Raw genomic sequence first — 26,307 nt, forward strand, 5'->3', positions numbered from 1 at the left:
ATGTATTGACCAAAATGTGTTGGAAGAGAAGAAATGTATACACAAATAATCTCCAGATGTCCTCTAGTAAACAAACACAAGCTTCGAACAAAAAAATAGATCCAAAATCTTGTATATGAAATATTTCAAAGCTTTTTTCTTGAATTCATCTATATTTAAAAAAAATACAAATGAAAAATTGCAAGAAAATTAAAAATACATTCATTCATTTGAAAGAATTCTGTTGAATTTTCGAAACATGAATTTTAAACGCGTTTAATTTAGTCATGTACAATAAAGAATCCTCATATATAATTAATTAAATATCTTGCAGGTTAAGAATCCACTGTATACACGTGACTAAATAATCAGTTTAGATGATCTCTTCACGAGCTAGGCATCGAGTAGTTGTAGCCTACACACACTATTGAAATAATAATAGTTGTAGGATCTACTTGTTGCTGCGGAGTCTCTAAAATGTTTTTAATTTTTTTGTTTCTTTATAGGAGAATCGTTTTAATGCAACCCCTTATTAAATATTTATAACTTTAAAAAAAAAAGTGATTACACGAGTTCTAGGCTGGGGGGGGGGGGAAGTATCGTGTTTTTTCCCCCAACATTTTTGATGGAGAGTTTTCAGTCTCGCGTGGGACAGAAGAGGCCCGCAGTTAATCAAAGTGGCTTTGAAAAAAAAATGGGGGGGGGGGGGGGTGGAAGGAATAGCCCGATCGATAGTTCATTAAAGAAAAGCTGTGTCCAACACTGACCTCCTTAGTTAAACCATTGACCTGGAGACTTAAGAAATCGATTTTTTTGTTTGGGGGCCTGAGAAGAAATATGATTGGTTATTATCTTCTGTTTTTAGAGGAAAAAAAGGGGAAAAAGATTGGGGGGGGGTCTGATCGATGCTGTCATCTGATATGTCCGCCTCAGTTCCTGACTTCCTGACACGGTGAAGAGAACATTTGGTCTCATTGTGTTGATTTCATTCTTTGGTCTCTCGTTTAATTTGACTTTCCTACCAAACATATGTCCAGCCGCAACATTTGACTTTTCTTACCAAACATTTGTCCAGCCGCAACATTTGACTTTTTTGTTTAGGTCAGTGTCAGCTCACAAAAAATACGGGTCAGCGATAGTTTAAACAATGTATTCGTAATAACTGTTACTTTACGTAGTATATGTGTCAGTGTGTTGGTCCTCTAACATGTTCGACTATGTGCATTGTTTTCCTCTTTTCAAACCCCTGCCCCCCCCCCCTCTTCCATTGACATACATTCAATCTGGTCGAACATTTACAGTGCATCAAAAAATGGCCTTAAAAATATCAGGAGGTGCTGCTCACTCACGACTGTGACTTTCACGCGCACACCTACTCACGTTTGACAGTTTTCTCTTATTTAATCCTTGGCCCCCAAACGTATCCACCCTTCCCCCTACAACATCGAGGCCTCCAACAACTGCTCAACAACCCCCACCCCGCCCTCTGTACACCTCCTAGGACTACCTCGAGCTCCCCTTCAATCATTCTACCCAAATGATTCCTTGTTACAAAACTCTTTACAGTTTTACATTATTTTAGTTATTTTTTTTATGCAAGCGATTTTTTTTTTCTCTCTCTCTCTCTCTCTCTCTCTTCATCTCTCTCTCTCTCTCATTGTCTGCACTCCATTATTGAAAAGAAAAAGAGGAGGGCAGGGATAGCATCTCTAGGCGGTTCCAATGGCAGCCGAGGAGAAGACGAGGGTGGGTGGTCATCGATCAGTGACGACCTGTTGCATCTGCCCTCCAGACAAGTCTGTGTGTTGGTTTCATCTGCTCACCCTGCTTCCGTTGACTCTCCCCTTCTCTCTCTGTTTCCCCTCTCACGCGCTTTTTAGATTCTCGACTTTGAAAAAAAGGTCATTTTTTTTTTTACACATTTTTTTTTGTTGTTGTTTTGCTTGATCCAGAAAATTTGGTTGTTAAAGTATTTCTTCTTGTCCGACATTTATAAAAATTCCCTCCCTCCCTCCCTCCCTCCCTCCCTCCCTCCCTCTCTCTCTCTCTCTCTCTCAAACATGACAAAAGGCAGTGTGTTGAACTCCACTATTTAGATATATTTTCCTAAAGCTAATGATAATATTTTGACTTGTATATGTTTGTGATGCAGTTGACATGTAGGCATCATGTGGTATTGAAAGTGAATTAGTTTGCTCATTTTAGCATCCAATTCAAAAAATCAAAGAATCAACACCAAGGCTCTACTCAGTACATTCATTTTGATATGATTAACTATTGTATTGTATGGTCAGTCTGTTATTTGTATTTGAACTGCGTACTAATATAGTATAACTATGAAGTCGAACCTAATGAGGCTTGGTTGAAATAATTGTAGTTATGTATTTGTTGTTTGGCCGAATTACTTTTTTCCTTACTTTTAAAAGAATTTTGATGTATTATTTTTTTCCCTTACACAGTCCTATAAAAACATTATCTCTAGATTCTAGAACTTGTAACTTTTTCAAGAGTAATATCATTTACCGCTTTGGTCCCCGACTCGTTTGGAGTTGCATACCTTTATCAAGATCAACCGTTCTGTGCACCACACAATCTCGTTTTTTTTTTTTTTTAAATGCGTAAGATTTTATTTGTAAGACAATCAAGAGTCTGAGTGATACGGAGATGATACGAGCTACTTGATTGGCTTCTGCTGGAGCGGCCATCTTTTTTTTTTTTATTTGCTTTTAGTGTGCGGCACAAGACGAGGAGGTGATGGAGGGAAGAAACGAATCATAAGAGGAACAAAAAATCTCCCATCACCTCTCTCTCAATAGTTCCTCCACACACACACGCCAAAAAAAAAATGCAGGAATTTTGTGAGTGATTTTCATTCTCTTCCAATCTTCGTTCCCGCCCATCCCACTTCTGCTGTAATGCGGCCACAATGACACCCCCCTCCCCATTCCTCTCCATCTTAGCACTAGTCATGAGGACTGCTTCGTCTATAACCCTAGCAATCATTTCCATAAGAAATAACGCAGAAAGAGAACTATACTATTTAAAAACAAAATGGCGACACCGACAATTTACACGAAACCGCGCGGTTCGCTTAAGACGCTTATTAACTGAAGTTTAAATTTGCGCGTTTTTTTTTTCCTTCTTTCTCTCAAATCTTAAAACGTGCAAAATTACAGGGCATGCCGGGACGGTGAGCTTTGGGTCGATATCTGCGTCATGCTCCCGGCTCGGGCTAATAGATACTTTACCTCGTGGATGTAAGGATTATCTGCGCCGAAAAGGCTTCCTTGAACAGACGGAATGACAGCGGCGCCATTTAATCACGTTAGGATTTATTTATATGCTAATGAGCTGAGGTCTAGCTTTTGTATATTTATAGATTTAAGGATTACGTTTTTATGTTTCCAGTTTGAAATTCACGTCATTTTGCCTTTGGGGTTTACTTTTAAGCTCGTATTGAATCACGTGAGCACTAAAGTGTAAGGGCTTATAATATGAAAACGTTTTCATAGTTCTCTGTGTCATGCATTGGGATACGTTCATTTGTTTGTTAGTTGGTTGTCACGTGACCACATCGGTTAACTTTGGAGTTGATAGCGTCCATCTGTGGGAGCAGTTTTACTTTTACCGCCTACAGCTGCGACCTTATGGGACCGCTCAGAATTATTGAGAACAGTAAAGGACTGGTACTTAAGGCTTGAAAGAGCCAACAATGGATGCTACAACCACCCTCCCTATGAGCCAATATTAGGTGCCCATTTGTCCCCCCCCCCCCCAGGAGCCAACATTTAGTGTACTAATGATCCTCCTTATAACCGACATTGCGCCAACGACCCTCCCTCCAAAATGAACCGACATTGGATGTACTATCGACCTCCCCCCCCCCCCCCCAATCGGCTGCTGAACGGGAACTGACACGGGGTTGCTCCAACCACCCTCCCGCCGAGTTACTGGATTGGCATTTCTCATTTCCGTGATAAAATCTTTAGTACTATATTTTCCATTTATAAAAATTCTGGCTGTTACAATTACTGCACATCAGTCCCTATGTTCACGACGAGCTTCCATTTGTCAACTATTTGAAACATTGGTGATCTTCTGTACAGCGATTCTTTTCATTTGTTTTATTTTTTTTTTCCAAACATATTAAATGTTTTGAATTGGGTCTGCTGCTCATTATTTAAATTTCAATTCTTGACCATTACACGTATGACCATTAAGTAATTTGTACTGGATACGAACCCCGAAATACTGAATGAATAAGAATTGGGGGAAAAGGTAAATTTTAGAACTACTATTCTTGGTTTTCATAATTGTTCTTTATTTCATATTGTGTATTGACTTTTTTTTTTATTAATCTTTACAATTTTTCTGTAACGATCTTGTGTAGGATAGTTCCGCAACATTTTCAGCTAAGCAAGCATTGCGTGTGTATATAGCTAAAATTCAATTTTGTATTTCTTATTGTTCATCAGTCTTCAACACTTCAGCTATGCCCTAACCACTCGCTCTAGCCTCGCTTGGGTTACCTTAAGCCTCGTTACAAGTGAAAGCGGAAATGATAGTTTTCATAACACAATGGACCTTTTCCTTCTTAGATCGTTGGTAATAATCAGATCCTGAAACTGGTGTCGCTCCTGGAACTTCTCTGCTGTACATGGTCAGTGCCAGCCGTCTCGGGGATGCTATTGGCGTAATTCAATGTCCAGCTCACTCAAAGTGAACATCGTCCATGACCCGGTCAGCACCAAAAAAAAAAGGACCTCCCGTGATCAGAGTGTCCCCACTTAGTATCAATACCTCGCCCCCCCCCCTCCTCCCGGCGCCTCGATGTCTTCACCTCGCGTAATAGTCTTGGCGGCTTTCTTTCTTTACTCAAGCTGATCCACCCTCCCTCCCTGCTATCCTCATCCGCCCCCCGTCTCTTGTGTGATTTGTATCGTCAGCTGTTGTGAGTGACATATTTATGAGTTCAACAAAGGACCACATACTTTACTGTGTGTGTGAGCAGTCCATTCACTAGCGTGAGTTAACGGTTTCATTTCTTTTTTTTTTTTAGCTTTCTAATGTTAGCTGTTCTACTTTGGCTTTAAGTCAGTCGCTTATTATCTGTGTACAAATGTATTATTCTAAAATTCTAAAACTTGATTCAAAACAAAAAATGAAGCCTATGAAAAGACGATTCTCAATAGGTCTTTTAAGACGAAGGGATATATACTTCCTGTTGCTCCTACTCTCATGCTTTCTCTCTCTGTCTCTCTTCTTTTCTTTCTATTTTCATTTTCATTATTGCTGTATAACCTCCTACTCGTATAAAAGACAACACTCGCTAATAGTATGAGATTTAAATTGTTTAATAACGTATTAGGATTGTGTTTCCACTTCAGTGTGTTCTATTTTTCTTGGCTTGTATATTACATGAATGGCCTAATTAATATTCTGGTGAGACAATCCATCCCAGTACTCAAGACCAAAGAGGGTTTGATTAGCTCCCTTCTTTTTCCCTGATTGCTTGACGACTTGTAGTATCGTCTTGTAAGTCTCTGAACTCCCCGAGACCAAGGGCGAGAGAGTGTGGGGGCCAAGAGTGATCTTTCCGAAAGATAAACACGTCAATAGCGTCAGGTGAGAGAAAGTTTCGCTTGTAGAGCCAACTGGATGTAGCTTAGTTCACACTTTGTTCAACAGGCGTCACGTGATCAAACAGTTAACTGCATCGACCAGCAGCTGCTAGCAAGACATGGAAAGCATTTAGATCTATGTCATGGGGCGGTGTTCATACGACACATTGGTTCAGATAGATAAACACACACACGCATAAATGTTCCTTGAAAGATTCGAATACAAACTAAAGGTGCCATTGGTTCAGATAGTTAAACATGGTGTTATATCCACACACTCAGACGCATAAATGTTCCATGAAAGATTCGAATACAAACTAAAGGTGCCATTGGTTCCTTCTTACGTCCCTTTGTTTTAATGGATATAAACGATCTGAAAACAACTGTCGACCTGTCGAGCTTAATTAATATTTCTCTCTCTCTCTCTCTCTCTTCCTCTCTGTATGTGTATCTGTCCCTCTCTCTGTCTCTCTCTCTGCCTTGTATTTCTAGCTCTGCCCCTCTCTCTGTCTCAGTCTGTCTTTCTGTATATTTTTTGTATTTCTCTCTCTCTCTCTCTTGCTGTCTCTCCCTGTCTTCTCTCTCTCTCTCTCTCACTCTCTTGCTGTCTCTCCCTGTCTTCTCTCTCTCTCTCTCTCTCTCTCTCTCTCTCACTCTCTTGCTGTCTCTCCCTGTCTTCTCTCTCTCTCTCTCTCACTCTCTTGCTGTCTCTCCCTGTCTTCTCTCTCTCTCTCTCTCTCTCTCTCTCTCACTCTCTTGCTGTCTCTCCCTGTCTTCTCTCTCTCTCTCTCTCTCTCTCTCAATTGCTGTCTCTCCCTGTCTTCTCTCTCTCTCTCTCTCTCTCTCTCACTCTCTCTCTCTCACTCTCTCTCTCCAAGTGGAGTCACAGTCATTATTATTATAATTAACCCTAACCCTAACTTTGAAATCAATACTTTAGATTCCAATGGCTTCACAAAGCTTGCCAACTCCCCGACTGTATTCTCTCCTAATAATTATAGGCAAAATAAACAATCCTTCCAATCTTTTTTTTTTCTTTCAGTTGCAGTTTTCCACCCCCCCCCCCCCCAAGCCTTCCAGTATCACTCACTTCATTAACCACGCCCACTTTAGAAGTAAATTGCATTTTCAGTTTCTTTTTATACATATATTTATGTATGGTACGCGAGTACTCTCCCCCCCTCCCCCCCCCCAGCCCAGTTCAAATGCCCAAACTGTCAAGCTGGCCACTCAGCCTACTCCAAGGACTGCCCTGTGTGGAAACAGGAGGTTGCCGTGCAGGAGTACAAGGCAAGAAACGGATGTACCTTTAGCCAGGCGAAATCGGCTGTACTGGCCCTACCCAAGGGCCAATTCGGCTTGACAAAGACCTACGCCCAGGCTGTTGCTAAGAAAGGAAGATCCATAGCCACACAGACGGACACATTGACCCCACCACTCCCTCCTCCTCCCCCAACTCAGAAGAAAACACCGCCAAAGAACACACCTCTGAAGAAACAAGAAAGCCCTGTTGTCATGCTAAAGAACAGGTTCTCTGTGCTCGCTGATGAGAGCATGGAGACTGAGCAGCATGTCAAAACCAATACTCCGGGAGAACCCGGAGACATCATGTCTGACACAGGTTCTCCTCAGAGAACCCAGCCAGACACCCCAACCTCTACTGAGTTAGAGGTTGACCAACTCCCTAAGGGGAGAAATCAAAGCGGAGAGGATGCCCGAGGTGAGAGAGGAGGAAATAACCTCCGCTCTAACCAGAGGGATCTCCCCTCTCCAGAGAGAAAGACTTCCCCCAAAAGGGGGTTGTCCTCCTCTCCATCCAAACCCAAGAATAAAAATACCAAGGTCACTGGAATAAAGGGAAACCCCCCCCGGGGGCCTCCCAAGGCCAAATAGCTCCAAGTAGGTCATCTAGAATAAGCCATGGATTCCAGAATTGTACAGTGGAATTGTAGAGGCCTCAAGGCCAATTACGAGGAAATGCAGCTACTGATGGACTCTGAGACTCCTGTAGCTGTCTGCTTACAGGAAACATTTCTAAAAGATTGCATCAGCTTCCGAAGCTACCGTGCTTACACCAAGAATGTTGAGGATGCAGAGAGAGCATCAGGTGGAGTCTGTATCCTTGTGAAGGATAGCATCCCCCATGAGAGGGTAGAACTACAGACCACACTACAGGCCGTAGCAGCTAGGATAACCCTTCACAAGGTTATCACTTGCTGCAGCCTGTATCTACCACCAGGCGTTCCATTAAACCGAACAGACATGGAGGACCTATTGAAACAACTCCCCCGGCCTTATTTAATCCTTGGGGATTTCAATGCCCATAACACCATGTGGGGATCCAACAACACCGACACAAGAGGTCGTATGCTGGAGGATATCTTCCTCCAACATGATTTATGCATACTTAATGATGCATCACCGACCTACTTGCACCCAGGAACTGGATCATTCACATGCATTGACCTCACCGTATGCGTCCCCGGACTTCTGGACGATTTTAAATGGTCAGTTAGCAATGATCTACGGGGAAGTGATCACTTCCCAATCATCATTACTAACAATCTCCCTTCATTGGGACGACCTCAGCGGTGGAAACTGAATAAGGCCGATTGGGAACAATTCCAAAAAAGATGCTCTGAGGATATCACAGAAAATATCCTCCATGAACAGAACCCAGCTGATACCTTTGCTAGCAAGCTACTAAGTATAGCCAGGAAAGTTGTACCCCTAACCTCTGCAAATCCAAAACGGCCTAGCAAACCATGGTTTGATACAGCTTGCAAAAGTGCTATTGGTGATAGGAAAAAACGACTGGCTGCATTTATAAAGAATCCTTCCCAGGAAAACCTAAAGCTATTCAGGATAGCTAGAGCAAAGGCTAGACAAACCATACGGTCAGCCAAAAGGAATTCCTGGAGAAATTTTGTCGGCAGTCTGGATGCCAAAACTTCTGCTAGAGCGGTTTGGAAGGCAGTAAGGCGAATCAAAGGGAAAGAATCAAATGCAATAGGGCATTTGAAAAATCAAGGACGAACTGTCACGTCCCCCAGAGAAATAGCTGACTGCCTTGCATCCTCAATAGCAGAAAAATCATCCACTGCACACTACACGCCAGAGTTCCAAAAAGTCAAAACCAGGGAGGAAAGACACCCCATTGATTTCAGGTCAGAGAACAATGAAGACTACAACAAACCGTTCTCGCTTGAGGAACTGAGGGAATCGCTGGACAAGTCACATGACACAGCGCCTGGAGAAGACGAAATCCATTACCAGTTCCTCAAGCACCTTCCCGAACCCTCATTGGCAGTCCTGCTAGGGGTCTATAACTGTGTGTGGCAAACAGGCGCTTTCCCAAACAGCTGGAGGAAAGCCACAGTTATACCGATACCTAAACCGGGAAGAGACGGCTCTGACCCAGCTAACTATCGACCAATAGCACTAACAAGCTGCATCTGCAAAACCATGGAAAGAATGATTAACAGTAGGCTGGTCTGGTACCTGGAAAGGAATAAAGTGATCTCAAACTACCAGTGCGGATTCCGGCAGGGGCGGACAACAACTGACCACCTGGTAAGGTTGGAAGCTTATATTAGAAATGCATTACTCAGAAGAGAACATCTAGTAGCTGTATTCTTCGATATAGAAAAGGCCTATGACACAACCTGGAAACATGGCATTCTACGTGACCTGGCGCTTATGGGGCTTAAGGGACACCTCCCCCGTTTTGTGGAGGAATTCCTGAAAGATCGAAAATTTCAGGTTCGAGTGGGCAACTCCGCTTCTGACACTCATGACCAGGAAATGGGTGTACCCCAGGGCAGCATTCTGTCAGTCACCCTGTTCAACATTAAAATAAATAGCATCATAAATGCGCTGTCCCCTGGCATAGAGTGCTCTTTGTATGTTGATGACTTTGTCATTCTTACTTATGGGAAAAACATGAACACCTTAGAAAGGAAATTACAGTTATGTTTAAACAAAATTCAGGGTTGGGCAAACTATAATGGTTTCAAATTCTCAGACTCCAAAACAGTTAGTATGCATTTTTGTAATCTAAGGGGACTCCACCCAGACCCTGAACTATTTATACACAAAAAGAAGATCCCTGTCGTGAAAACTACAAAATTTTTAGGCCTCACCTTAGATTCCAAATTTAATTTTCTCCCCCACATTAAGGAACTTAAGAAGAAATGCCAAAAGTCATTAAACATACTAAGAGTACTCAGCCATACGGACTGGGGAGCTGACAGAGATACCTTGCTGCTGCTCTATCGGAGTCTAATTCGATCCAAGCTAGACTACGGATCCATAATATATGGAGCAGCAAGGAAGTCGTACCTAAAAATACTGGAACCAATACAAAATGCTGCCCTGCGTCTCTGTCTCGGCGCGTTTCGTACATCACCTATCCCAAGTCTCCATGTGGAGGCTGGAGAACTCCCCATGGATATAAGAATGAAAAAGCTTGCAATGCAGTATATAGTCAAGCTAAAATCCAACCCCACGAACCCTGCTTTTGACTCCATATTTAACCCCACAGAGGTAGAATTATACAATCGAAGGCCTAACGTCATACAGCCGCTGGGCCTTCGAATGAGAGAACCCATCCAAAATTTAACCCCACCCATTGACCAAATCTCTAAAATAGAAACCCCTCAGAATCCTCCTTGGCTAATGAATAAACCCAAATTAAATTTATCCCTCCTTAATTTCAAAAAAGAAAATACAGACCCAAGCATACTACAAGTCCACTTTAGGGAACTGCAGGAGAGCTACGGAGATTGTGGCACCATTTACACAGACGGATCCAAAATGGAGGGAAAGGTCGCGTGTGCCTGCTCCTTTCGGAACAAAACAATCTCCCGTAGACTCCCCGATGGCTGCTCCATCTTTACGGCCGAATTGCACGCAATATTGCTTGCACTTATGGCCGTAAAAGCATCAGAAAGGAGGAAATTTATAATCTGCTCCGACTCCAAATCTGCATTGCAAGCTTTGGGGCGGATGAAGACTGACATCCCATTGGTACATAAGAGCCTGAAGCTGTTGGACCTAATAACAGCCGACCGTAGGGATGTCACCTTCATCTGGGTCCCCTCCCATGTTGGCATTGAGGGAAACGAAGCCGCAGACAGAGAAGCAAAGAGAGCCCTAAATCATGCGGTGTCAGGAACCCAAATCCCCTACTCGGACCTGAGACAAAGTATTGCCTCTGCCACCTATCGAGAGTGGCAGAACCGATGGGAGGCTGAGACTCACAGTAAACTCAGGCAGATTGTGGCGGATGTCAGGTGGCGGCCCACATCTAAGGGTCTGACAAGGCGTGGTAGCACAACCATGTCCAGACTTAGGATTGGCCACACCTACATCACGCACTCTTTTGTACTGAAGAGAGAGGAGCCCCCACTTTGCGAGTACTGTGACTCTCGCCTCACCGTGGAACATATCCTCGTTGATTGCCCCAGATACCAGGATGTCAGGGCGAAACATTTTAGAGCCACTAATCTAAAAACACTATTTAATAATGTCGACCCTGGGAAGGTACTGGGCTTTATTCGGGAAGTGGGGCTATCTACGAAGATGTGATTTCTGAATTTGTGAACATACACTATTTACATTAGATTTTTACCAAATATTTAAATTTTTACTACCTTTACTATTTTAACTGTGAATAGACCTTAATTTTAATTATATTACTGTATAGAATCTGGCCCTTGCTGTTTAGAGAGAGAGTAGACCTTGGGGGACTGCAGGCACGACATGGCCTAAATTGTGCCGATGTGCCTCAAATCAACAATCAATCAATCAAACTCCCCCCCCCCTCCTTTATCCCGTGTTTCTATTTGCCTGTCTAAGACTTTTTTTTTCCTGCAAGAGTCGTAGATTTCAGCAGACTATACTCCCATAACATTAGAACATTTTGAAAGGGTGTTGCATCCCCCCCTCCCTCCCCAGTCCCCTCTGCCCCTCGTGCTCATCTGCCTCCTGCCCCTCCTTTCTATACCTCTCACTCTCTGCACGCCACGAGCATGCAATGTCGCCGCGGTACAATGTAGACCAATCAGATAAGAGCATAAAGTCAGTTACATCTCTACCCCCCTACCTCCTTTTTTCTACCTCCCATTTGACCCCTCTTTCTCGCTTGTCTGCAATCAATGTTTAATGTATTTCTGGGTAATCTATCTATCTATCTATCTATCTATCTATCTATCTATCTATCTATCTATCTATCTATCTATCTTATCTTATCTTATCTTGTCTGTCTGTCTATCGGTATCTATTTTATCTATCTCACTAGTCGGTCTGTCTGCTTGCCTGCCTGTCTGTTTGTCTGTCTTTATCTAGTTTTTCTGTCTCTCTAGTCTGTCTGTGCATCAAAGCTCCGTAAGCTCATTTTCTTCCTCTGAATTCCTGAACTGTCTTCCACTAATTGATGTTACAACTGGATGCCTCCTCACCATCTTCATTCTGATGTTACAACTGGATGCCTCCTCACCATCTTCATTCTGATTTTACAACTGGATGCCTCCTCACCATCTTCAGTCAGTATTTTGCTTGTTATGTAAGCAACATGACGTTTGATATAAGCACCGTCTTATTGATTCCACTCTGTGCTTGACTCTGTCAACAAGTTGACACAACTCTGAAAAACGTATTTTGGTTTGACCAATTGAAATCTGGATTGTGTGCCTTGTCTTGTTTCTTGAACAGCCAACAGACGATAAGAACAGTATTTTCATTGGCGCCAACAAAACATTTGAAATGAGAAACGTTTGCTTCGGTTTTATAAAATCAAAGACAAAAAGAAAAATTCCTTGTCGAAGACAGGTGCAGATTGTGAGATGAAAATTTTAATAAAACCCCAATGAACAACGGATTTTTCTGCGTTATCTATAACACAATATGTAGGTCATTACAGGTTCTGTGTTGTCACGTGAAATAATGTATTTTTCATTAACCTTTAGACTCGTGCACAATGATATATCTATTTATAAAAACATCTAGATGTTCTACATCAACTTGTACTATTTGTTAAATCATCAGGATTTTGCAGACAAGTTTCATTTTAATGTGAACATTGTCTTTTTTTTTTTCTTATTGTCATGCATGAAATAAATGTTGATGTTTTATATCTAGAAGTTTTAATATCACCGTGAGGATGTTATATAACGTAAAGACATCCTAATTATTTCACACTAAATTGTTGTAACTGCCAAGTGGCGCCACTAATCAGGAGACATGTAATGGTACCAGACGATAACTTCTCTTACATGGTTGATCAATAGAGGCCCTCTCCCGTCTCCTCGCTAAGTGATTCTATCACTCCGCGACTACAGCCTGCACCCCGTCTCTTACTCGCGACCTCCCAGTCTCTCTCTCTCTCTCTCTCTCTCTCTCTCTCTTTATTTTACAGCATCTTGATTGTAGATGAGTGGTAATGCGTGCGTGGGTTGAGGAATGCTTGGACCTGGATGGGGTAGCTGGAGCGAAGGGCGTGTGTGACAACATGATCCGAATCTGCCTCTCCCCCCCCCCTCCCAATCCGAAAAAAAACAGCGCCCTCTTAGCCCATCGCCCCCCTCCCCCATTCCGTTTTTATCGACCTCTGGATTAAGGTTTCGTGGACTTGTTTCTTAATGAAGGCGCATAGGCCATTAGGGTGTGTTACGTATGGAGGGGGGGGGGGGGGGGCGGCGTGTCAGTTCAAATGGGAAGCCTGGTTTTGTTTTTAAAAAATGACTGTTAAAAGAAACGGAGCAATCAAAATAAAAAAAGACGCAAACAAATATAAGTTAATATATAAAATCTATAATCTCTAATTAAGTTTTGTATCATGAACACATAGAGAGAACTAGTTGAAATTGAACGTTGAACGGAGTTAAGTCATGGATATATAACCGATTCTGATAAAACGTGTATTGACCGATGTTTAATGTGAGTATCGAATACGTTTAGTAAAAACACTTGGAACACGTTCGTTAGCATGTAAATAATGTATATATATAATAGAATAATATAATTTATATATGATAGTATTAACACTTGTTACGACATATGACTGCAAACACGATACACACAAGCGATTGATCAAACAACTTATTATTTTAACAATAAGTTACACGATACTCAAATGATATTTACAATAAAGCCAAGTAACAATAAATCCTCTCAAATTTTCAATACGATTCACCCAAAACTCTAGTTCAATACTAATAAGTAGGGATCAAAGTCAACTGAGAATTAACACGATACATCTTGGGCTCTAAACAATGTCAAGGACGCTAAAGTTAAAAAGTAAACAACTAACCGCTAAAAATTATTTTGCGCTACTTGCTAATGAGCTTAGAAAATTTTAATTCACAGTGCTAAAAAGTGCCAAAATGTGCACAACATTTATTGTACTTTCCAAATTGCATAGTTGATCAACACTTACTAATTTATGTACATAAGATGAATCAAATGGCTATTTAAAATATGTATAGCTATGTATTATTAGGCGGCATTAGTGAAAATTTCCCATAATGATTTTTAGAATAAAAAAAAATAAGCACCTCAAAAGTCTAAACACTGCCCCTTACCCCACAACTTTTGGTCTAGTCTAAACATCAAAAGTCTATTGCCTAAAAGACCCTTGATGTATCCCCACCAGTGTCACAATATCGAATTCAAGTCTGATAGAATCTCAGCGTTAGACCTAACAACACTACCCTATATAGATTCACTTGTCACAGCACTGCCCTATATATTCACTTGTCAGCAAAGAATTTTTAAAACTTGAATAAAACTGGCTAGGTTTAAAATAAAAACCCAACAAGAAAAAAGGAAAAATTCAATAAATTGGTCTGGCGTAGAGGTCACGTTGAGAAACGAGGAAAGGGTTGGGGCGTTCAAACTGACCCGGTTCTCCTCTCGCCAACCCACCCCCTTCCCCTCTCCCCAAACCAGCAGCCCGCTCGCATTTCTGTAACGGGCAGAAAGAAACAACGGGCATGTGATGTGTCTTGACACTGGTAGCAAGAAGGTCCGAAAAAAAAAAAAAAGAGGGGGAGGGCTGGGGACCCGATTGGAGGTTTTTGGTTTGGTGAAGGAGGGTGGCGGGGGTCATCAGCTTCTGTCTTGTAAGGCCAGTGAAGGAGAAAGATGGGTGGGCATGCTGTGTGTGCACCATCGATATGAACGCAGAGTTGCTAAATTAAAGCGGGAGGCCCTCTCTGTCTCTCTCTCTCTCTTTCTCTCTCTCTCTCTATTGTGGGTCTAAAAATTGCTTTCATTTATTTATTTCCCCTTTTCCTTTAGTTCTATTCTCCCCCCCCCCCCCAAAACCCTTTCAACCCTATTTAGTTTTTTTTTTATTTATTAAGAGTGTATTTCCAAGTGGGGACCAAGCCACCATTTTCCCCCTCGTCTGCTCCTCGCCAGAGCTGACCGCCCATCTTGTGGCTCTCATTAGCATATTTTTAGACATGTCCTAAAGATCGCCACCCCCAAAACACACCGTCTTTTCTTTGTGCGGAGAGGGGGGGACAACTGTGTTGGGTTGCTTTTATTATTACCATTATCTCCCCCCCCCCCTTTTTTTTTTCCTCCTACTGTTCTAACGAGTTGTCGTCGCTGGGTGCAGTTCAGTAGGCCCTCGGTGTCTCTTCGGACGATGGATGGGACGGGGCTGTTTGAGGCTGTGAATTCCCTGATTGGATATAATATGTGCTGCTGCTGGATAAGGCGACGGAGATAGTGGTGCGCGCGTGCGTGCTAGTGTGGATTCCTGGATTTGTGCTGGCACTGGACTCTGTGTTTACACACGCACAGATCGGTATGTACCTTTATTTGTGTTTGACCAGTACCGATTGGTCAGTCCTCCTCGCTGACCATGTCCTGTGTTTCACGAAGCCGTGGCGTAAACACGGTGCTTGCTCACGCGTTTGTGGTGGAATAAACAGGTTTCATATCACAAACAGATAGAGAGGGCTAGTTTAGATGGAAAGTTCAAGCACCTTCAAACACGTATATATATCCGATTCTGATCAAACTTGTATCGACCGATGTTTGATGTGTGGGTATCGGCTCAGTAAAAACACTTGGAAAACGTTCGTGACCCAAACTCGCGATGACGTTGTGACATGACAGTTTCTTATTAAAACAAAATAGGTCGTAGGCGGAGAGAGGTCACATGGGAAAAGGTCAGAGGTTGAGCCTAGTGTGCTCAACCTGAATGGTTTGTTATGTTATGACATGCGATCGTAATCATCTGTTTAAATACCGGCACTCAAATACAGAGTAATGAAATATCATGTCGGCTTTCTGAATTCTTGTGTCTTAAAATTCTAACTGAATTATTTTTATCCTCTGTATAATGAACATATAATACAATACAAATGAGATATATCCTTAATATGATATTATGAATAAAAAAAGTACTTCTCTAATAGAAGAATAAACACATATACTGTTGATCCGTTTAAAAATATTGAATGTCCACAGTCTACACTATCAATGAATGACCAGCCTTTTTTTTTCCTCCACAAGTGTCATATAATATGCTTACAAAGTAAATTCTTTTTTTTACGTATGATTGTGTATGAAATAAAGCATCTAATGTATAATTATTATAAACTAAAGTCTCTATCACTTTTACTTTTGATAGGCTATACATTTGAACTTGGTACTTCTTAAGGTACAACAGTTCAATGAAAAGCTTTATCAAATATTATCTTCTCTCGTACTGCCCACTACAAAAGCTCGATTATCTGATTCCCCCCCCCCCCCTCCCAAAAAAAAAAAAAAACAACGAAAGAAGCAACAACAAAAAATTATAGCGATGATCCTAAAAAAAATTCCATATTTCATTAGTGTGTGTGTGTGTGTTATAAAAATGAGCTACTGGTCATCGCCATATTAAACATACATACACAAGTTTTGTTGCATCGGTCAATGTTGACATTGTTCTCTGTAGACCATTTCTTGTACTTTAACTTTCACTACTATGGCTATCTGTTAAAGCGAACACTTTCAAGCCCAAAAATGAGTCCTAATACATATGCTGAAATCTGAGCTTAAGCGAAAATTGCACTTAGGCGTGTTAAAAAAAAAAAAAGGCCAAGGAAAAAAAAAAGCAGTATTGATCTTCAATGATATGCCGCCAAGACAAGTTTGCGTCTTTGCAAGCCAGAGTGTTGCACCACTCCTCACCCACTGCGGCAAGCTCCGCTCCAGTTTTAAGTCCAAATTAAATGTCCGGGGGAGTACATAAACCTTCCATCCAAATGTTTTGTTTTTTTTAAATATAAGAATATAAATGAGACGATCCATATTTAGGCATTTCGGATGACCTGGCACCCCTTTTTATTCCAGCACCATAATAGATTCGTCCAGATAACAAACAGCTCAATCTCCCCAAAAACTCTGACACCATCATCGATTTTTTTTAAACCACCCGCCCTCTCGAGATTCCTCCCTCTGTCTCTCCTCGTACTCTCTCTTTCATTCTCTCTCACTTGTTAGGGCTTTTATTTGACACTTTAGAGATGTGTATTTCACGAGGGAGGAAAGTAAGCGCCCACTCTCCCATTTCCTCCTCTTCATTGCTCCCAACACACAAAAGGATGAAGTGACCTGTGTGGTCACTACTTTTTTTTTTTTTGTTTTGTTTTAATGAGACAAGAATATGAGTAACAAAGTTGGCTTCAAGCACATAAAAAAGGGGGGGGGGGGAGAGGGGGGGGTGTCAAGGCTTAGGACTGAGAAGTTTCAACTTGCAGGAATTGAGATGCAGTTTTTTGTAACGAATTGCAGCAAAGAGTAAGCGGACATGTTTTTTAAAGAAGGTTTTCAGTGAGCAGAAATAACAAGTGTTAGCAGACGTAGCACAAGACTTATTGACGTTGTATTAGTGCAGCCGTCTCTTACTCAAGTTATTTGTTTCCTAGAAAGTAGACTAGGAATCAACGTACTAGAACCAATCACTTTGATCATGAACCTTCTCTGAAAGACATGGATTCGGCCGAGCGTTGGCCGAGAGAAGAAATAAAGTGTGTCGTAAATAGATCTAGATTCAAGTCTTTTTTTGTTGTAACTTCTAAGTACATTACATATCACTTTTTTATGTTTTTTTTACTATTATCCTTTTTTTTTAAACACTTTGCGTATTTGTGCATTACACATTCTTACTAAATACACTCATGTGTATAGCACACATTCATTATGGCAATGTTTTCGATTACGAAGATTAAAAATAAATGCAGTGTATCACATGACTACGGAGACCCAGTTGCGACCTGGATATTTTTCCGCATCTCGTGCAGACAAAGCCGTGGTCCGCACAATATACATATTCCACACACACAAACACACACATTAGTCCACATCACACATTTGTACTCCATACACACACATGGGCACACTACACATTCACATTCCACAAACATATGTGCACCACACATTCGTAGTTCACACATTTACTCTCATTTACGCTTCACCCACACTTCACTCACACTTAAAACAAACCATACACATTCCACAATGTCACACATAGTTCTCCTAATATACACAGATGTCAAAGCGTGTGTCTAGACACAACAAGAGAAGACACACCATTACAAATACAATTTATATCATTTACCGTGTAAGCCAGGCGTGTGCTTTGTCTTAATAACCAAAATAGTGACAACGTAAAAGAAGGTCTGCTGGACAAAGGGAAATGAGTAAATTGGAAGTTTAATGATAGCCCTGACTGACCCGATCGATGAACTATTTGGGACAGTTGTCTGGGCTAACTAATGGCGAGCGGCTTTTTGGTCTTTTTATATTTTGTGTTTGTTGAATGGACTGTTGTTGTTTGGTCAATTATCTTTTATTCCCAACATTGATGTCAATATAGTGTGATGTATGCATGTATTGCAGGTCTTATTCTCTCTCTCTTTCTCTCTCTCTCTCTCTCCCTCTCTCTCTCCCTCTCTCTCTTTTCACTGTCTTATTAAGGTGTTTTTCTCTAAGTAAATGAATTAGTTCGTAAAAAAGATTATTATTTATTTGAAAGCTTTTTCAGTAAAACAAATCTGTAAATAATATAACAAACTAGATATCAATTCCATAAACTATATAACATTACTAGCCATATATATTACCCGCAGCCCGCGTGTCTTAATTTGCATATCACTGATATAGCCACTGAGAGTGTTATGGGAACAATTAAACAAAATAATAATTTTATATATAAGTAAAGATATAATCGAAATAGAAAATCAGACACTAAGTAACAAAGTAACAGAGTTATAGTAAACCAGAATTAAATTTCAATTAAAATTACAAAATAATAATAGCAAAGCAGAAACAAATATAACAAAGCAGAAACAAATATAGCAAACCAAAAACAAATATAACAAATATGTTGTTGTTTTTTTGTTAAATGAAAGAACTTTTATAAATGCCATTAATTAAAGAAATATAAATGTAGCACCGTATGATTGCTTGGGTTAAAGGTCATGGCCTCGTTCTTGTTGTCTCGAGATCCAAAGTTGAGTTGAACACAAGCAACAGACTAAAGCCAGGCTTTGCTCACACGTACGTGCATTAACTTTATGAAGCAATCAGTAGGGCCCACTCCTTCCCTTATCAAGAGAGAGAGGGGGGATGCTGCCTCCTCTTCTTTTACAGCTATCACATTAACTAAGAGTTCCTCTTCGTGTATCGGTGGTCCCTCATGTCCCCCCCCCCCTTTTTTTTTTTCAACATCGTGCTGGACCAGTACCACAACAGGGGCAGAGAGACTTACAGCTTAACGGGCTAGATTATTGCTCTGCAACTCTTTCACCCCCCCCCCCCTCACTCTCTTAGCGTTACTCTTCGATCTTACATTTCGCTTCGCCATATTTTACCATAATCTACTTAATTATCGCAAGTCAAAGATTTGCTCTCCGCCCTCCTGTCTACAAAAAAAAAATTGCCCCCTCTCCGAACGTGAATGTTTCCCCCCCCCCCCAACACTCCTATTCAAATGAAATGATACCACAGATGTAATCAATAAACTACGTATTCTGTTTAATCCTTAAGTCTATTGAATTGAAGAAAGAAAAAAAAAAGAAAAGGCAGTCAAAAGTATTAAGAGACACAGAGTCTAGGATTTAAGTGAAAGGAGGATTGAAGGGGGAGGGGGGGAGAGTCCTATTTAAAACTTAGACACAGTAGTAGCAGATTGTTAATGATATTAAAACTTTTCAAATATTTAGTTCGATTTCCCAATATCTTGACGATCTCTGATGATTATGATAATGTTAAAAGGGGAAATGTTGGGGGGGGGGGGGGGAGAGGTGGGTGTAGCCAGTAGCCAGCGGGCTTTATCCCAGGCTTCTTTATGAAATAGATGATAGCATGCTTCATTCTAAACAAAACATTTTATTTGAACCCGATTACTAATCAGACATAAAAACAGATCGATTCTAATAACATCAGATCTAATTATATAAATGCTCTTGTCGATTGGTGTGTTTGGTAGTTGTTTTTTTTTTTTAATATTCTTTATAGGAAAGAAAGAGGGTAAAACTCTTCATGAAACACATATTGTCTAAGATTTCCTAAATTAAACAACGACTTAATTAATCAAACGACTTTATAGCTGTAGTTATGTAATTTCCAACCTCGATACTCGATACCCTGAAAGAAAAATATTTTAATTAAGCCCACATGAAAATTAATCTAGTTCTGGCCGTGGACGAAAACGATACTCTGTTGAAGTCGACCGCCGTTGATTACTCTTCAAGTAATTATTTTCTTTGTATTGGTCATTTTCTTGAAGGATATCACAGTAATCGATTTCATTTTTTTTTCTTGTTCTTCTTCTAAAGACTTATTAAGGCTAGTCCCGGGCTAATCCGTGGCAAGAAGTTCATTACTGAATTGGAGAGAGAGAGAAAAGTGAGAGGGGAGGGGAGGGATAGTGATTGATTTTTTGTTCTTTTCTCTATCTTTGTGTGTCTTTGGGTCGCGTCTTTTTTTCGTTTGAAAGATTATGAAATTGAAGAAATCGTTCAATTTGGCTGGACTCGTCAAGCTGTTGCACTTCACAAAGAGAGAGAGATGGAAGAGGAGGCCAAACCGAGGGTTAAATACATTGGAGGGGGGGATATGTAAAAAAAGAAATCTTGTTTGGATTAAGACATGAAAATAGATTTTAATGAGCGAGCGCCTCAGCGTACTCGTGGACATCTTCCCCTCCCCCTCCCTCTGTCCTGCACGGTCTGTGTATCTCCTTGGTGAAGTGGTGTCTATATTCATTAGAGATGTCAGTTAGTGGACACGCATGACGGCCTACCCTGTTTCGTGTTGAAAACTAGTTTTGAATGTTAGACACTATGTGTACACAAGTACAACGTGTTTATGGAGTCTGTTCGTCTGTTTTGTATGTTCTAATACGTTGAAGTGTTCGTCTGTTTTGTATGTTCTAATACGTTGAAGGATAAAACCTGGAATATATTTCGGACATTGTTCGAACTCAGTGGTTCTCCAAAAGTGGTTCAATTGTTCTCCAGAAGTGATTTAGTGGCCTCATCGGTTCAAGTTGACTCCAGCTCTCTCTCGTGTTTCTCACACCTGTTGGATGTCACGCTCTGATTCCTTGGTGACCTTTTCAAGAAGAGACAATTCCAGGAAGAAACAGTTCACACGGCTGAGTGAGGTCGATTTCACGTGAATGAGCTCCGAGCATGAGTCTTGTAGAGACTTTGCGTGGTATGTAGACATAGTAGAACTAACCTCTGGACACTGGATAATCTCACTATTGTCTGAATAGTTAAGCCTTCCCAGCCTAAGACACAAACCCGATTTCCTCTCTTTGATCAAAATATTTTTTTTCCTTTTCCAGTGTAGGTTTAAAATAATAGTATCTCACCAAACCAGGTCTTGCTAGGATCATTGTCTGTTGTATGGTTTCCGCTGAAGTGCATAATTTCCATTAATAACGTCTTATTATTGATTCTGCTTATATAGTATTTATAATCAACTCACGTTCGACATATATAATTTGCATAAAGTCCTCTGCCCATTATTTTATGATAGGAGAGGCTCATGGTAGAAATTCAACACTTTAGTGTTTTTATAATTTCAAAGTAAAAATGTATATGTTGATGAAATAAAGAAAAAGAACAACATTTTAAGGCCATTGTGAAAGCATTGTTGCATAGTAATAGTCCTCGTCGATCCTGGTTTTTGAAATACTTAGCTTTGCACGTCTTACTGAAAGGGTTGTATCTGTCAGACACGCATTCTAAGACTTTAAAGTCTCATTGAGACACGCAGTCTTCGACACGCAGTCTTCAAGTCTCATTGAGACACGAAGTCTTTAAGTCTCATTGAGAATACATTCTTCATTTAAGAGTAAAATGTTACACTCACTTAAAAAAAAAACTCGCTTAGACCTCGAGAGTCCTCGTCTCAACTCTTAAATCGCTACCAATAGATAAGTGAATCCCCCGCCATCCGGCCTCTCATGTCTCATTCTCTCTCTCTCTCTCTCTCTCTCGTTATTTACGAAATTACCTGTTTACAAGCTCTAAGATCAAGTATTCTACTCAACACACGTCCCTTACCACCACCACCCTTTCCACACACCCCCTCACTATTCTGGTACCCGCACACACCTGCAATGATTAGCATAAACCTATGGTAGTAAATCTAGTTTAAAGTAACCCTCCCTTCCTCATTCCCATCTAAAGTCTTGTCCCACTTCGAATGGGACTTAATTTATCGCCTTATTAATTAAAACTTATTGAGGACCACAGATGGTCAGTGCTTAAGGTCAAGGGGGCAAGGGGAGGTCACTCCCTTTGTCTTAAGACGTCTTTTACAAATTTATTATGAAGTCTCTGTCATACGTTTGAAAACGATCGATTTTTACCCCCACCCAAAAAAAAAAAAAAAATCAATACAGGCGCCATATTGTTCAGACAGTGGCCAGATTATTTATCATCTTTGTGTTAAATGACATTATGCTCTGTTATAGTTTTGGACTTGCCTGTGTGGTCAGTAAGAGAATAAAAATACAATCACATTCGCGTGCTGGGAATCTATACACACGTGTTTTGATCTAGCTCCTCTATACTGTTGTTGTGTTAAGCAATCATTCGTGAGTACAGAGATGAATACACCATTTTTGGCATTAACGATATAATAACAGCTTATCCTCAACTAAATCATGTACTCTACCTGTAAGATTTTAACTTCAGCTCACTTACTAAACCAAATATGTGTTTGCAGAATTCGCGTCACTCAAATCCGTTTGGGTACTTATAGTGACTATATAAGCCATCAACACATTTTTTTTTCTAACTAGATAGGCAACGATTGTGAGTGGACAGTTGGACATTAGGTTCTACCTGCTTGAGTTTGTGTTCCTCTCCGTTTCTTTGTCTCTGGGTGCTTCTCTCTCTCTCTCTCTCTCTCTCTTTCTCTCTCTCTCTCTCTCTAGTTTTCTCTCTTTGTACAGGTTGCATAATATAAGCAACTTTTGTTTTCATCTTAAACAATCGATGAACATTACTTACGAGAACATAATCCTACACAAGCTAATTACTTCCCTTCTTTTCCTTTTCTACTATAGCTCATTTCTGGATATTGGAAAGAAAAGGCCACGAAGTTTTCGGGAGGGGAAAGGGGGGGGGGGAATACAATGGTAACCTTTTGTCTTATTGATTGTGATACCTCCTCCCTCTTCCTTGCTCTCTTGACGCAACCCCCCCCCCCCCCTCCAAATCTCTTTATGTGTTTTTGATATTAATTAATGATCTCCCAGGCCACGCCTGTAATCACTCCGGCACGTAAGCAAATATCAAAGGGAAGCTACTACCATCGAATCGAATGCGTCACCGCCATCGTGATGTTGTCTTTCGTTTCTTATAGGGTGATTTGAGGCAGTCCTTTTTAGCCGACATGATTGGGCTTTAGCCACCACGGGTCTTTGTTATACCTCAACAGGTCAGTCGATCTCTGGACCGACCCCTTGACTCACATCCCTATACCCCCCCTCCTCTGATCACAATGTAAATGCGCGCACATGTGTGTGAGCACACAAACGCACGCTCTTCAAAGCTGAAAGCACGGAAATTAATCGTCATGAACTTGTTATGCGCGGTTACGGGGGCGATTCTTGAGTATTCTTCACTTAGATGGTAATCGATTGCTACATATAACTACATGGACTATATAATAGTAATCGATTTCTACAAATAGCTATAAAAACTAGACAACGTAGAACAAATACAGGCTAATTACGTGCTTAAGGTACAACAAATTGGTATCGAGTTTTGAAATTACTTTAATTCGATCAGAAGCGTTACAGAAAAAATTAACTTGGGAAAGATTTTTCAAAAAGTCATAATTGCTGTAACAAGTGTCACTTAACTTTTAAAAATTTCATAAGTGTTGATACTCGGTCGTTGGTTTGTAGCACCAAACATCTAGTACAACTAAACCCACGTATTATATTTTCAATGTAGAACTTGAAATAAACTCAAACAAGATTGTTTTCTTTAAACAAACGTTTCTGTATTAATCCAACCTCAGTATAGATGTATGTAGAAACACAATTTAAAAATGATGCTTTAGAAAAAGCGTGTAATTCACAAACAAATGCACGTCTTATCTGTCACGCGTCTCTCGGTTGTTCTCCTCTCTTCAACATTCACACCCGTATTTATCAATTTGAATTACGACAGACCACCTCGTGATTTCATCAGAATTAATTCAGCTTACACAACCAAAACCATCCGCTCAACTTTTTTCGTGATTACACCAGAAACAAATACACATACGTCTTCTTAGTTCTTCAGTTTAAGTTTGTTCTAAGGGAAATCACTACTAAATACTGGAACCAATACATTTAACATTATTCGTGAAATCATTGCGTTAAAGGTTAAAGGGAAAGTCCTAGCAGTGATATTACATTTTTTATACCAGCCCAACCATTGCAAACTTAACCTACGTGCCACATTGTAGTCTGGAAGAAATCTAAAAGAGGTGATACTTGATTGGGTACACTAAAGATGGGAGGGTGGGGTGGAGGGGGGGGTTGCAACTTCCTGACTAGCAGCACGAAAATGGAAAAGGCCACACGAAGTACCTTGAGACCTAAGGAATTGTTTCTACACGCGAGTTTTAAGCTTCGGTGCTGAATCGTTCTGTGCTTAGATAAAGTGTTGGGGCAGGGGGATCTAGGGTGTGGCTCTGGAACTCTGTTATTGGCGGCCCTCGACACTGTAAAATTGTTTGCAAGATGTCGAGGTTAATCTCCTTGAGACCAGCGGAAGGGCTTTCTTCCAAAGGCCAAGAATAAGAAATTGGTTCTTCACATGTGAAGGCAGCGACTAGTTGAGGCTCAATTAGTAACTATTTCGGAGCCTCCTCCTTTCCCTCTTGTGAGGCGAACACCGTGTTTAATAAACCAGCATGCCCGGTTAAAGGCTATAAATATGCAGGGGAGGTAAGCGCTAATTGTCTTAAATAATCAGTGGTCTCCCTTGACATTTTTGGTAAAGATTTCTCGAATGCTTGTTATCTTCCCTTGTCTTTTGTAAGTCTTCACTCCCTCTCTTTCCTCCCACGTACCTCCACCCATCTCAATTTTCCTCTTATTTTGTTCTCTCATTAAAAAGTCGACCATTTTTTTTTGTTTTTTTTGTTTTGTTTTGTTTCTAGGTTCGTTTTTTTTTAAACATATTTTTTAGTCTTTCTCTAGTTTTGTTTAGTAATTACACTCTTTTTTTTTAATTTAAAGAAACTCTCTGAGGCAGGAAATTAAGGAATGGATACACTTTCTTAGGGAGCAACATAATACATGTGTATGTGTTACAAAAATGTTAATGAAATTCAAATGTTTAGAATATTTGTTTTGTTACTCTCTTCAAGTGTAAGATATAAGGATTGTTTTGCTTGTGTTAGGAGACAAGGTTCCGCAACTCGTGCACTAGCTATGGATGTCATGGTGTGCTTTAATAACATTTCCATTATTTTTTTCTCTCTCGCATTAACCATGTGTGTTCACTTAAATATAATTTATATTTGGCCTTTTCTAATTTATGTTTCGAACTTGAAAATAGTTTTTGGTATTTTGAATATTCACGAATAAGGAAATGTGAATATTCAAAACGATAGAACTAATTGATGAACTTTGCACCAACATAGCGTGGAAAATTCCTTAAGCTGTTTGCACGCTTTATTAAACTCTTCTTAGCTTAAAAATGTTGATTAGGAATTTAAAAAAATATTCTTACAGTTTTTTAAATTATTGAAGATTACGATCTACAAATTTACCAGTAACTTTATTTCAAAATTTATCGTCGCTTTATTTAATCCAACGGAGGCGCGGTGGCAGAGCGATACAGCGCGTTGTTTCCAAACCTGGCTCCGGGGTTCGAATCCTGGTGAAGTCTGGTATATTTTATTTTTATTTTGGGATCTTAGGGCGGCTCTGAGTCCACCCTGACATTAGTTGGGAAAAAGTAAAGGCTTTGTACTGGCCACATGACACCCTCGTCAACCGTAGGCTGCAAAAACAGATGACCTTTACATCATCTGTCCTATAGACCACAAGGTGTGAAAGTGGAACTTTACTTTTATTTACTCCAATGACCAACGTTCCAATTTTCTTTTTATTCACATATGCATTCACCCCATTCCTTTCCATTCTTTTCCATACTTGAGAGAGCGTTCCGCAAGC

General features: G+C 40.5%; 1 protein-coding gene across 10 annotated transcripts in view; it reads left to right on the forward strand.

Annotated features, from left to right (window-relative positions):
* LOC106070043 (zinc finger homeobox protein 4-like) overlaps positions 1 to 26,307 on the forward strand; it is a 309,151-nt gene that overhangs the window by 227,784 nt on the left and 55,060 nt on the right. The window contains exon 1 of one of the 10 annotated variants that reach the window (XM_056036659.1): positions 15,308 to 15,417. The exons of 8 other annotated variants lie outside the window; for them this stretch is intronic. Coding sequence is in view for 1 of the 2 variants with exons in the window: in XM_056036655.1 (XP_055892630.1) it covers positions 21,302 to 21,326 (25 nt within the window). In the remaining variant the exon portion in view is untranslated. Of the gene's footprint in view, positions 1 to 15,307; positions 15,418 to 21,025; positions 21,327 to 26,307 lie in introns of those variants that run through there. One more of the 10 variants, XM_056036655.1, reaches the window with a different exon arrangement.

Source organism: Biomphalaria glabrata, chromosome 7, assembly GCF_947242115.1.
Source record: "Biomphalaria glabrata chromosome 7, xgBioGlab47.1, whole genome shotgun sequence".
Lineage (NCBI taxonomy): Eukaryota > Metazoa > Mollusca > Gastropoda > Planorbidae > Biomphalaria > Biomphalaria glabrata.